Genomic DNA, 14,348 nt, shown 5'->3' on the forward strand with positions numbered 1-14,348 from the left:
CTCCATTTTTTTTTTATTGTTTTAGGGAAAGGTGGGGGTATTTACACATATTTAATATTTTTCTAATATTAAATCAAGCCCAAAACAGATAACGAATATCTAATAAAAGAAAGATTGAAAAATCATTTTCGAAATTATTTTAATGAAAAAGTAGGCATTTTGATTTTTGATGTCAAATTTTCGCAACCTAAATATGATATATATTATAAGAGTTTGTATTATTCACTCATTTTATATTTAAGCTAAATTTAAAATATCATAAAACAATTTAGTTCATATATTGTTGAGTTTTTAAAGACTTAAAAGGGAATCTTTTGTTGTATAGCACTCCATAAAAGAAAAATTATTTGGACTCTATTAAATCTATTTTACACTATTATCATTTATTTATTTTTTCTTGAATAAGATGTTCAAAGAGTCAAGAAATCATGAAGTATTTAAAATTATTACTTCTTTAACTCTTACACTATACTAGTCTTCAATTTTCTTTACTTTGTTGATTATTATACTAGTCTTCAGTTTTCTTTACTTTGTTGATTTGTCATGATCTTTTACTTCAGTTATCAAATTATTTATTGCTGATATTATATTTTTCTCCTTTATTTAGTATGACTATCTTGTTAATATATCTATTTGATTTAATATATTTTATTTTAGCCGATAAATATCAAATATAATCTTTTTATTTTCATAAAATAAAATAAAATAGAGTAGATAAAATCTTAAACTTCGCTTATAAAATTATATAATAAAATAATATTATTATTGTTAGTTTTAAAGAGGTATCTAGTCAAATATCACAGGATAGATATTATAGTTTGAAAATGATAATGACCCTAGTTTATAGAATAGGGAGACAAAAACCTCATGGTACAGATGGTAGATCAACATGACCAAAATGCCCATTGGATGACCAATTAATTGTCTTTATTTTTTATTTTTTTTCTGTGTCCAAGGGTAGTATGGTCATTTTCATTACTTGTAATAATAGGATTCCTTCATGGCAGATTTTTTGAATATAAAAGAGGTGTAAGTTAAAGGTTTTGCATGTGACAAATGACAAGGCTTGCCAGAGTTGCTTTGCTGACAAAAAAATGTCGTCTGGTGATACTAATTAAGGTAATGCTCCTATCACATTCTATGTAGTTAATAAAACGTTAAACGTAAAACATGGTGAAAAACAACATAAGTATATAATCTAATTTTAGTCTCTATTACTTTTTTCGCGAAATAGAAATAAGGTTTACAATATATTATATTCCCTCCATTTTACAAAGAATGATCTGATTTGATTTGGCACGGAGTTTAAGAGTATAAATAAAATTTTTGAATCTTGTGATCATAAATTAAAGTTAGGAAAAATGTATAAAATTGTTCTTTGATCTTGTAGCCTTAAACATGTCACGTGAAAAGCTGAAATTAAAATGTTACCAAAAAAAGAAAGAGATCATTCTTTTTTAAACCGACTAAAAAAGAAAAGAGGTCATTTTTTTTAAACTGAAAGAGTAGTTATCTCAATTCAAGTCGATAGATCAAATTTAATAATAAATGCAGATATTCGATGAGACCAACGGGAGCAATACTAATATACGTATTGAAGAAGCAAATCCTAAATCTGTCACTATCTTCGACTATAATGGCAAGCAAAACGATCATACATAGCGCGGCCTGTATTATTTATAGGTTGGGGAATGCTCCTCAAGACTTTAATTAAACAGATTAATATATATTATATCATTATATTTAACAAAAAAAAAACTTGTTCTCTATTCAAGCAAGAATATGAAAAAAAAATATGAAAAATTCTCCCACTAATACTTATTCCTCACTCAAATCTTTCTCGTAAGAGTCTAAGTCGTGATTCATTTTCAATATGATTGATGATTCTCTCCCATTAATTATTGTTTATCGTTTTAATAAGTTATTATTATCTCATCAACTAGCTAATTAGATACGAACTCACTCGGTTAAGGCAAAAATCCTCATTTAATGTATATATTACTTGCCCGAGTTGGACTTATCATCAAGAAAAATAAGACGTATGGTGTTACAAACGATTTTTTCAACTTGAAATGTTCTTTAAAAGATATTTAAAAATTGAAAAGTTAGCCCACCCATGGTGTTACAAGGATAAAAAACATTTTTAGAAGAATTTTTCTTATTGTATGTCAAAGACAAAAGAAACAATTGAGAGAAAAGATAAAAGTATTTTAAATAACTCAACTACGACTTTGTTGGCAAAAATGCATAACATGGGCACCATGATGATAATTAAGTAAATGAATAATTAAAATAATCATTTTTAAGTATTAATTAAGATAATGACTGATTTATTATTATTATTAATAATAATAATTTGCCTTTTTATATTCAAAATCTCACTGGTAAAGCACAGTGCTCGAGCCACGAGGATAGTGGCCAAACCTTTAAGGAATATGAGTATACAATTTTGGATTATTCTCTACTGCTACAATGTTTTGAGTACAAAAATCTTAGTAAACTCGATTGTTTGACAATTTAGATTTTTATATTGCTAGTGAAAGTCTGATCGATTTTTCAATGCCCCTATCGATTTAAAATTGGTAGCACACATTTATCCTTGTAGTTTGCGATATAATCGAATTTTATCCTTTTTAACTAATGGAGCTATTAAAAAAGAAAATATTACTTAAACTAGTGACGCAAAAATGTTTAGTATCATGTTTAATTATTTTTTCTTGTTAAAAGTAATGACCAACAACACAAAAAGAAAGCCAATTTAATTAAAATTATATACTATAATTTATTAGTAGATTCAACTTGGTATGGCCTGTATCACTCAATGTACTTGGTTTTTATTTTGTAAAAAATGGATTTAAATTATAAAAATGACAAATGTTTTTTAAAAAAATTGTACATTATTAGTGCAATTTTACTTTTGGTGAGATATTACTTTAATTTGTTAGGCTAAAAAGGTCCAATTATATTATTAATAACATGGTTTGATGATATTTGTTTATTTTGAGTTAAACTTAGTGGGTTATCATTAATTGTTTCTTAATTAGTACTCTTCTTCTTTTTTTCAGCTATCAATTGCGATTTCGTTCACACAGACAACAATCTCCCCTTTAAATAATTCTCGTTAATATTTATTTTATATAATTCATACTAATCGAGTATTTATCGCGATCCAAGCCTATCAATTTCTTTTTGTTTATGCACTTTCAAAGCTAGCTATTTGTATAAATAATAATTAAAAAATGATTCATAGCTAGATAAAGTTATTAATTTCAGTCTCATATCTATCACTCTCATCTTCATACTCATCTCGTCGAATCATCAGTATAACACTGATTGTTGAAGTATTATAAAACTCAGAAATATATACTCTTAACATGGTATATATAATATCATTCTCTTTCATTACAACACACACTCTGTTAAAAAATAATCTTGCCTTTATCGGTGGATCGAAAAGTTGTTAGCAGTACGTGCTCGTTAATTTCTAACTATTTATTGTGTTGAGTAGTATCGTCTTTGATTAGCTCCCCAACTTTCATCCAACATTAATTCATTTATGAATGAGAATTGGATATACTTGTGCTTCAATGGGTGGATTTACCTAACAAAGAAGTGTTTAGCAAAAAATGTGCTCTTATTGTGTAGTTTTGAAGTAGCTACAACCAATTTCTAAGATACAACACCTAAAGTTATAACTAGGTGGTTGGCCTATACTTTTAAAAAGTGTTTGAAATCAAATTGAAATTTAAAATTAGGTTTGATATAAGATTTAATTTTGCACTACTTAATGATATCATACATTGTATTGAAATAAGGTGAATAAAAACGTGCGATAAGAATGTATTATTTAAAAGAATGGAGATGCGGGGTATCGATCCCCGTACCTCTCGCATGCTAAGCGAGCGCTCTACCATCTGAGCTACATCCCCATATGTTCTTCAAATAACATATGTTTTTATTTTTATATTAAATTTAAGAATTGGATATATATATAAAATAGAAAATTTCAAACGAAGAGGTGTTGTTCGACACTCTGATACATGCATGTATGCAACTCCAATTATGGCATATATCTATGACAAAAGAAAAGTTAGCTAGAAAGTATTAACATTTGATATATATATAAATATTTAAATTTGAAATTATTTGACACCTGTATCATTCGATTTTAAATAAACACAAATAAATGGCTTAATTTATATAAAGTATCCTATCAAACATAACTTTAAATCGTATGCGTGTGGTATCAATAGATGTTGCAAAAAGTGGTTAGAAAAATCGCACCCTATTTAATTTTGTTTTTCCCCATTTCTCCTTATAAAATATAAATTAGATATTACTCCTCCTCCTTATGATTTATCTTTATGTTTGGTACAACCCCTATGAAATTTATGAACACATTTGACTATTTTTTTTAAATGGCAAAATTTCACATTTAAAATACTCGATCTGGCCATAAATAACATAGGCCGGCCAAAATAATAAGCATTTAAAATATATTTTTTTATTTTATATTTCACATTTAATATTCACATTAAAACTCTATTAATTTAAATTTATAATGCATCAGACTCATTTCGAGAATAACACTCTCTATTAAAATTAAAAGGGAGATACAATCATCACATATTTTGATGTTACTAAAATTATATATATGTGGAATACTACTACGATGTGAACTCAAACTAGTCAAGTTAATATATATCTAGAATATCATATGATTAAATAAAAAGAATTTATTAGGGAAAAAAGAATATATACTAGCTTCCTCTATTGCTTTTATCGTTATTCTTTCGTTCATTTTTTTAGGCGTGAGAAAGCAAAAAGTTATGAACATACGTTTTGTTTTTCAAGAGTCAAACTTTATAGAGGTTGACTAATTTTTATAGATATATGGTTATCATATTTATATAAGAATTGATTACAATTTATAGTAGTTTTTGTACTATTTTTAAATATTTAAATTTTAAATATTAAATTATTCTACTCCAAATTCAAAAATTAGTCAAATTTACTTTCCTAAAACGAAACATGACAAATAAAAAAAACATATAAATTAATACCTATTAAGTTGATTTTATTTTCTGTCGACTGTTTGATCTTTTTGTATAAATAAATAAAATAGGATGTATATTAATATGAATGAGTTCATGTATTATCAATGCCTTAGTCTATTACATATAAAAAATAGTATCAAATAAGCTAAAACATATATCAATCACATCAAACTTAAATTTAAAACCAAACATTATATATGCTACTAAAAATTTAATATTAATATATTATTATTATACATCGTACCAAACAATTGATATAATATAATTAAAATTTTAAAATAAACAAACTGAGATAACGTGTGTTACAATGTTAATCTTGCCGTCCCGTGAAGTAAGCATCCAGCAAACCAAGTCCTCTTATCATTTTTTTCCTCATTTGGTGTTTAGAAGTCCATATTAGCTGTTTGACTAAATCAAAATCGTGTATAATAGATTTTATTTCGAGATAACATTCGCAATAGAATTCTTTTCATATTCAAGACTTGAATTCGAGATCTCTAATTAAAAATGAAGCTCAATATTATACCACACTCCATGTTTGCTCTTTGAATATCAAATGCTTCAAAAAAACATAAATTATCTACTGATATTAAAAACTAAAATCAAGGGTAAGGAAAGGAAAATAGAGAAGAAGATTATGAGTTTGAGATTCAAATCGTCATTAACAAAATAAAATTTTAAATAATTATTCAATTAAGTTATTAAAATTTACCCAACTACCTTAAATTTTATATGAAGTTTGTCCTTAGAATAATCATGTTATAACTGAGCATATGTTTAAACTATATAACTTCAAAACTAAAGGTTGTTACAGCTTGTAACCTTTTAATAAATTATAAGCTGATTATCTTTTATCTTTATAGTTACGTAATAAATAGCTAAACCTATTATTTATTTATTTATTTTTCCAATATGTAGAGCAAAAATCACAACCTATTTGTCCAGCAATAACTGCTATATTGCCCTTTTTCATATTCAATATTTTGATCACATAAATGTAATAAAATTAAAAAAAATTTAGGTGGTCAAAATCAGACAAATGGTCGATGTGATCTGTTCAAATATATCAAACTTTGGCATCATCATTTCACACTTCCATTTTCAATCTTCAAGTCAACTTCAACTTCCCTTTTAAATTTCAATTAAAAATATATCTTTTTTAAAAAAAAATTTAATACGATATTTAAAAGTTTTTAAATTTTCTGATTTTAAAATCAATAATATAAAAAAACATACTAAAAGAAGTTGTAAAAGAAATAGATATTTCAAAATATTTTTTAAAAAAGAAGAAAGATCAACACAAAAAATTAAAACTAACAGAGTAGAATTTATCAAACTTTTATCTTGTAATAATAAATATGTCATGCCACAGAAAACATTAAAATGAAAAAAATCATGAAAAGGACAAAAAGTTTATTAGATTAAAAGAGAAAAAGGGATAATCACGTTAAAATGGAGGATGTATTAATTAATGACGTAATATATAAATATATCATTTAATTTAAATTAATATTCATATTTTTTAATGTAATATATATAATTAAGTATTTAAATTTATATAAAATTATATATGTAGATATGCACATGTCTAATGTAATGTAATACAATATACATAAGAGGTGAATTACCTCTTAAAATATCTAATAAAATATATATTTAGATATAAATATTAAATAAAATCAAGTTAAATAACGTATAAGCCATTTAATATTATTAGTTGTCACTAGACTTCTAGTTATCTTCTTAATCACCTCGATAATCACGTCACAAAATTGACAAAATCCAAAACAAGTTGCTTACCAAATCACAACAAGTGTTAAAATTTGTTCTTCATAAAAACAGAGCATTAGAACTACAATAGATATGAAAACAAGAAAATGATACAATCAAATCAAATGGATCCCAAAATCTGGAGTCGATTACCAGAAGATGTATTAGAGCATTTGCTTTCATTTCTTCCATTAAAAACTTTCTTGAAACTCAGATCAACTTGTAAGCATTTCAAAACTCTTCTTTTTTCACCCCCTTTCATTTCTAAACACTCCCCTTCTTCTTCTTCTTCTTCTTCACCTTTTTCTTCATTTTTCTTACTTTCACATCCACAGTTTCCTAGACAATACCCTTTATTCGATACCGTTCATAACAACTGGCGGAATTTATCTCTGTGTATTTCCCCTGTTTTGCCATCTTCTTCCTCTGTTCTTTTATCTTCTTCTAATGGGTTGCTTTGTTTTACTCGCCCAAGTTCTACTTCTTTCATTATAACTAATGTTTTAGCTAGATCTTCTAGGGTTTTAGAATACCCAAATTTGCCTTTTTCTTTTGAGTCTGTTACTTTGATTTCTTCAGCTAATAATGGGTATAAGCTGTTTGTGATGTCTGCTTTTGGATCTTCGAGTAAAGTTTTTGTTTATGATTCTTTGGTTCATTCCTGGAGTCAATTTGGTGGATTTGATCTGATTTTAAATGAGAATCATCATCAAGAAGGGGTTTTTCATGATGGGTATTTGTGGTTTATTACACCAGAGCCTTATTTTATAGTTTCTATTGATCTTGATAATGGGGTTTGGAAAAGATCAAATTTTGAGCTCCCTAGTGAGGTTACTTTTGCTAGATTGGTGAGTGATGGGGATAAAAAATTGTTCTTGATTAGTGGAAATGGGAGTAATGGGATTTCAAGAAGCATGAAGTTGTGGGAATTGAATGGGGATTCTAAGATTTGGGTGGAAGTTGAGAATGTGCCTGAATTGATTTGTAGGAAGTTTTTATCTGTTTGTTATCATAACTATGAACATGTTTATTGTTTTTGGCATAAAGGGTTGATTTGTGTTTGTTGTTATTCTTGGCCTGAGATTTTGTACTATAAGGTTTCTAGAAGAACTTGGCATTGGCTTCCTAAATGCCCTTCATTGCCTGATAAATGGAGTTGTGGATTCAGATGGTTTTCCTTTGTTCCTGAGTTATATGCATTTGTGTAATAGTAACATCTGCTGCAGTGGTGGGACTGCTCCACCCTTAGTCAGTGTTCTCGCGTAACTCTCGCGTTTAAGCACTGGATATGGAGAAAATCTTGTTGGGAGCGAATCCGTGAATGGGCCTGCCCGAAGTGTATGATTTGGATTTAGTCAGGCCTTTAATGTGGGCGGGGAGAAGAAAAACATCAACCGGTACTTGAAGGTGAAATCCTCTACTTCTGGAAGTGTTTGGTGTTTGTTTCTTGACTCTCTTTATATTTGTTTTGTTTTGGTGTATATAAAGTAGTATTATCTGTGGTTTATTTGTTACAGTTAGCAGTGATCTATCGTTATATCTTCATCAAAAGCGATCCATCATTATATGAAAATAAACCTTGTAGAAGCATTGTTTGGTTGAAAGAATTTGAGTGTTGTTGAACTTTTGGTGTACTTTGAAAGCAGTTGAAATGTATTGATGTCTCCATTGTTGTGCAAAAAAAACTTGTTATGGAGTGCTACTTGCGCGATACTTAATTAGGGTATCTGTCCAATTTTGATTACATTTTGTGGTCCTTGGATCTTCATGAAAGGTTCTTTAGAGAAACCTCAGAGCTCAAATCCTAGAACTATATAGGTTGAAAGCTGACACTTGAGTTGAGGGTCCGTCTATCAGAAACAGTCTTTCTATCTCAACGAGATAGTAGTATGGTCTGCGTACACTCTATTCTCCTTAGATCCTACATGGAGATTCCACCGGGTATGTTGTTGTTATTGAAAATATCAGATAATGTCATTGGAGATTTGAGTTTTCTTCATATTGGTGTAGGGATCTAGACTGTTAGAAGATATAAACCAGATGTATGATCTGAGTGAAATGCAGATCTGTCCATACTCATGCTTAACTTATAATTGTAGTATCGGAAGCTTCTGAATGACGGTTTGTAATCTCACAGAGTGGGGTCTTGGTAGGATAGAGTGTGAACAGAACTTCCCCCTACGTTGTGTAGGTAGAGAAGTTGTTTCCAAATAGATCGTTCGCTCACGGATCACAAAGTAAGCTAGTGGCATCTGTTCCTACAAATGAAAATTAAACTGCAAAATTTTTAAATTCATTCCACATAACTTTTTTATTCTTTCAATTAATTTGGAGTTGTTAAATTATACTACGTTGTTGCATCTCGAAATGGACAAGTCAAAATTGTTTGTACTGGATCATTGGATTTGAATTTTTTTAAAGAGAGATATTTGGATTTCAACTTGAATGTTTTTATATTCATTTTTGTTCCTTACATGTATTTTTTTCATCCGTAATTTATGGTATTTTAACCAACAAAATACAATACCAAGGCAAAGTTAGTGTTTTAATTAGGACATCGTTAAACCTCTTTATAATGATTTCGTTTGTTTGGATATTTTTTTTATATTGTTATGACATAATGTTATTTTTATAAAAAGAAAAAACATATAATAAAACTAATTACATAAAAAAAACATAGCCGTTAAATGAAAAATATTACTCCATTCATTTCAATTCATTTGTTTAATTATTTTTTTTAGTCTGTTTAAAAATAACTTTTTTTTTACAACTCTTTAATTTTAATATTTTTCATATAAGATAATGAAAATTTAAATGTCTTATATATTTTCTTATTAAATACCAACTTTATCTTACAAATAGAAAGTAGAAATGTAAGAGGGACCAATCATCACTTTGCTTTGTGGTCCACAATATATCTATAAAATCCATTAAAAATTAGCTTAGCTTAAGATCTTGTATTGACTTTTCTTGAGATTGATATGGATAGTGAATGCCCCATCATGACTTTAAGACAGCTTCAGGTTCATCCAATATTCAACATATATCCATCAAATTTCATCTTTAATTATTTTCAAATTCAAAAAATTTTGCATTTAATTTTGGATATGTATACTAAACTTATGACATTTGTGTTTTGTCACTTTCAAGACAATTAAAAGAGAGCAGAAAACATAGACTACTATTTCTAGTTCAAAATAAATCAATTTTCGATAGATATCGAAATCTTTTGTCATCCTTGATATATCGGTCCCCTCTCTTGGTGTCTTTGTTCGACATTAACTTATTTAGGGTACTTGGAGATCTTTGTTCGATGTCAATGTAATGAGATTCTAATTTTATTATTACTAGAGAGAAGGTCAGGACTGTTGGGATATATATTATTAATCATGCATTAAGAATATATGTACATTTAATAGTTTAAAGAATATTCTTTTGTTAGTCTATCTAAAGCAACTATATCTACTCGGTCCAGTTCAATACATATAAAATTTACTAGCACAAGAAGTTGGAACTATATCACTCCCATAATCAAGATAAACTTCATATAATTTAGTGCTACAATCGTTATGTCCAATTCCCCTCTTAGATTGTGAACAAAAAAAAAGTTATACTTATAAAAATCGATGATTTAATCGTTTGTATATAAGCTTAAACCCTATGCACTACATCATCTACTATATAAGTAAACAAACAGCATAAACGAATATATGATCTATTAAAAATAAATAAATAATTGTTCTATAATAACTATTATATCTAAATACATGGTTAATAGTATATATCCCAATATGAACAACTCTTTAATGTAATGTAATGCAAATATCGAATACCTAATAAAAAATAATAATTGATTAATGTGTGCTTCTAAATTGTTCTTTCTTCTCCATCTTTGAACACTTCCGGATACAAGAATAACAAAGTGAATTTTACTTTATTTGTATATAATAATTTTTTTATTTGTATATAATATATATGTTATTCGAACCAGCTATTGGAAAATGACCTATAAATTATAATTCTTTCATTCGGCATTTTAAGGACTACGTCAGGCTGAACTCGCATTGTCTAATTCATAGATTTAGAATATACTCACAAAATATATGACAATTGACAATATTGCGTTATAAATTTGTAATATTTTAAAAAGTATTATAAAAAAAATGAATAAATCACAAAGGGTGTGTTTGGGGTGAAAGGCAATATTTTCATGAAAATTAAATAATAATGAACATTTTACAATAATTCGGATTGTCTCCCAGCTCGATGAAAGACAACCTCAGTCTGCACGTTTTCAAGATAAAATCAATCATGCAATCTTCTATTATTTCAAATTCTATTTATCTTTTTCTCAATCGATCAGCAAGACAATGTATTCAAGCACGAGCGGATTGAAGGTTGAGATTGATAGAGTGTTGAGAATTAGGAAAGACAATAACATATCACGTCTGAAATTTATTATTTTTATATTTTAACTGTTTGTATAATCACTTTCCTTATTAAAAAAAAATCTTATTTTTATATGAATATTAAAAAATATTTTACATCGTGATAAATAAACTCGTACATGGAGAATGATGCAAGTATAGTAGAAATAAATGAAATCTTTTATTTCTTATTTTATGGGTCAATTCAATAGCGTCGATCTAATTAGAGATCGTTTTTCCATTACAACAATAAATATTAATTTGTTGACACAAAGATATAAATAAAATATGTAATCGTGTTTGGCCACTACTCTCCTCTTTTTTTATTTTTCCGTTTTAGGGTTTTGCTTTTTTAAATTAATGATATCCACTAAAAAAAGACTAATTTTAGAAAAAGAAAATTAATATCTCCATAGGCCTAAAATTTTAGTCCATAATTTCTTCACATGTGAACACAGATTAGCATAAAGCTTCTATCTATCCACGTGGCAATTTTTAATATAGTGATAGACATGTAATTTCTCTCAAATCATCAAATATTACGATTAAACGATGAATACTTGTCCAACGTTTTTTATTAAAAATTTCGACTATATAATTTCAATTTTGAATATAAATATTTTTTTTAAAAAAAAAAAAACATTTTACTTCTAGAAATGAGATTTTTTCGATGCAAATTTGAAAGTAAACGAATAAAAAGAAGAAATCTAATGTGTACTTTATATTCTTTTATTTAATCATCATCAATTTAACTTATAGTTAGACTTTGATAAAGTCAATAATAATTTTATCGCTTTCTCTAGTCTACCGTTCGTAACACGCTTTTAAAGTTGTTATAATATTTAATTATTAGTATAAATTTTAGGAATTACATAGTTTAAATATCAGCACTAGAATAAAAAATAATTTTTAGCGACATTAAATTTTGACATTAATAAAAAGTGCTAAAGTTTTTATTAACATCAGTTAATTGTCATTAGAACTAATGTCGCTAAAGGCATTAGGAACATATACAGAGTGACAATTTCCGCTAAAAATATATATTTAACGGCAATTAAAAATTAAATGTCGTAAATAATTATTTTTGTGTAGTGGAAGGTAACACAAACCAGATACATCATATTAGCTCGGATACATTAAAGAGTATGTCGAATACATTACAACGAAAATTGAATGTATAATATGTATCTTGGATACATTAAAAACTAGCTCGAATACATAATATATAGCTCTGATACATCAAAAACTAGCTCAGACAAATTAAAATTAGCTTGGATATATAACAAAATAAACCAATAAACCAAATACATTAAATATTGGCTCGGATACATTTATATGTAACTCGTGTACATTAAAGAAATAAGAGATTCTAGAATTTTTTTAGAAATAAAAGAAAATATTAAGATTAAGGAAAACATAAGACAGGTATTCAGTAATTTTTCTAATTATAATTAGTTTATTATAATTAGTTAATATACTTTTTCATCTGAATTTATAATTTTAACTATGCTATTAAATTTTTACTGATTCTTTCACCATGTCCTATGAATTGTTCGATAATTATTAGTCAATTACTAATTATTTTCGTGACATAAACCTTATATTAAAAATAGTTTTGTAAAAAAAATTAGAGCAACAGACAAGGAAACTGAGTGTTGGTTGATGAAAGATCATTTAACTACTTCGTAATCATAAGTTAGGTACAAAAGAAGAAAGTTTAATTATCATCATAATTATATGCCACGTAAGCATGGAAAGTACTAAATCTTAATTTAATAAAAAGGCTCAGAAAAAAATATTAATAAAGAATAACAAATTAGCTTTTTCTTTAATTATTTTCTCTATTACCAAACACTTATGTAGGTCCTTTTAAATTTAATTCAATGTTAGCCATTAAGCATAAAAAGGGAATCTCCATAAACCTGATAATATCAGCTGACCAATATTTTTATTCTCTTTCTTTATACTCATATTTAATCTGTTTAAACCAATGATTTATCGAAAAAAAATCTTTTTATTAATAAAATAAAAATAAACTTTGTACATATAGTCTACGGTCTTTCTGAACTACGTTAGTTCGATAAATAAATATTTGGTATATGGATCGAGAAAAGAACTTGAGAAGGGTGAGAAAATCAAAATTAAAAAATAATTTATTATAAAAACGGGCATATTATTAAATATTTCTTTTAACTTGATGATATAAGATAAATATCAATATCGTATAGCATACAAAAGAGGTTACTAATGTGTACACATAAAGTGTTTCCTGTATCATGCTCATTCGAAAGGCAAAATAATCAAATTTCAAACATATTATTATACTTTATTAGATGGTACGAAAATTTGTATTTTAAATTTATTGAATAGGTATTTGAATTATATTTACTTTAGACATAGTAAATTAATGGATCTTCAATCTAAGCATTAATCAAGATTTAATTTCAGTAGACATATTAATTTATACCAAACTAATAAATATAATTGTTAATAGATAAAAATGTAGAAATAATCGAATATGAACAAAATCTCAAATTAATATCTTAAAAATAGAAAAATTAGTAAGAAATTACGTATAAAACGTAGTGACACTTCTGATAAAAGAGACACATTATTGGAGAAAAACATATGAATTTGAACAAAAGGAAAAGGATAATATTTATCACTACAATATAATATATAAGAAATATCATTCGTGAGTTTCGATTTCAAAAATACGTTATTTGTACACTTACTTCAGTTATGTAATAGTTGATGGAGATCTTAATTTTTCTCTTAATCATTAGATTTTTAATCTTATCTCCATTAAAAATAATTCGCAATGATTAAATTTCTAATCTTATCTTAAACGCACATAATTTTATATTCAATATCATACTTTTGAAACTCTATATTTTTGTTATCATGACATATATCCTTACTATCTCGGCTCCAAAATTTTTATGAACATTATTGCTTTAATTAGTCACACTACAAAGATAATACTTGTCGTTATTATTTTTGTAAACACGAAGAACAAAATTCATGTTCATTAGGCCTTCTTTTGAAAATATAAATAGAAATATTAAAATATTATAAATTTTAATAATTAATT

General features: G+C 26.7%; 1 protein-coding gene and 1 non-coding gene across 2 annotated transcripts; one reads left to right on the forward strand and one right to left on the reverse strand.

Moving 5' to 3' along the window:
- Positions 1-3,856: 3,856 nt before the first annotated feature.
- Positions 3,857-3,929, reverse strand: TRNAA-AGC. Its single transcript has one exon. It is a non-coding gene; the product is annotated as a tRNA-Ala (tRNA).
- A 2,867-nt stretch (positions 3,930-6,796) lies between these two features.
- Positions 6,797-9,226, forward strand: LOC107016123 (F-box/kelch-repeat protein At5g43190). Its single transcript, XM_015216611.2, has one exon. It carries the CDS (start codon positions 6,935-6,937, stop codon positions 8,033-8,035), a length of 1,101 nt encoding a protein of 366 aa, XP_015072097.1. The 5' UTR covers positions 6,797-6,934; the 3' UTR covers positions 8,036-9,226.
- Positions 9,227-14,348: the final 5,122 nt, after the last annotated feature.

This window comes from Solanum pennellii, chromosome 4 (assembly GCF_001406875.1).
Source record: "Solanum pennellii chromosome 4, SPENNV200".
Taxonomy (NCBI): Eukaryota; Viridiplantae; Streptophyta; class Magnoliopsida; order Solanales; family Solanaceae; genus Solanum; species Solanum pennellii.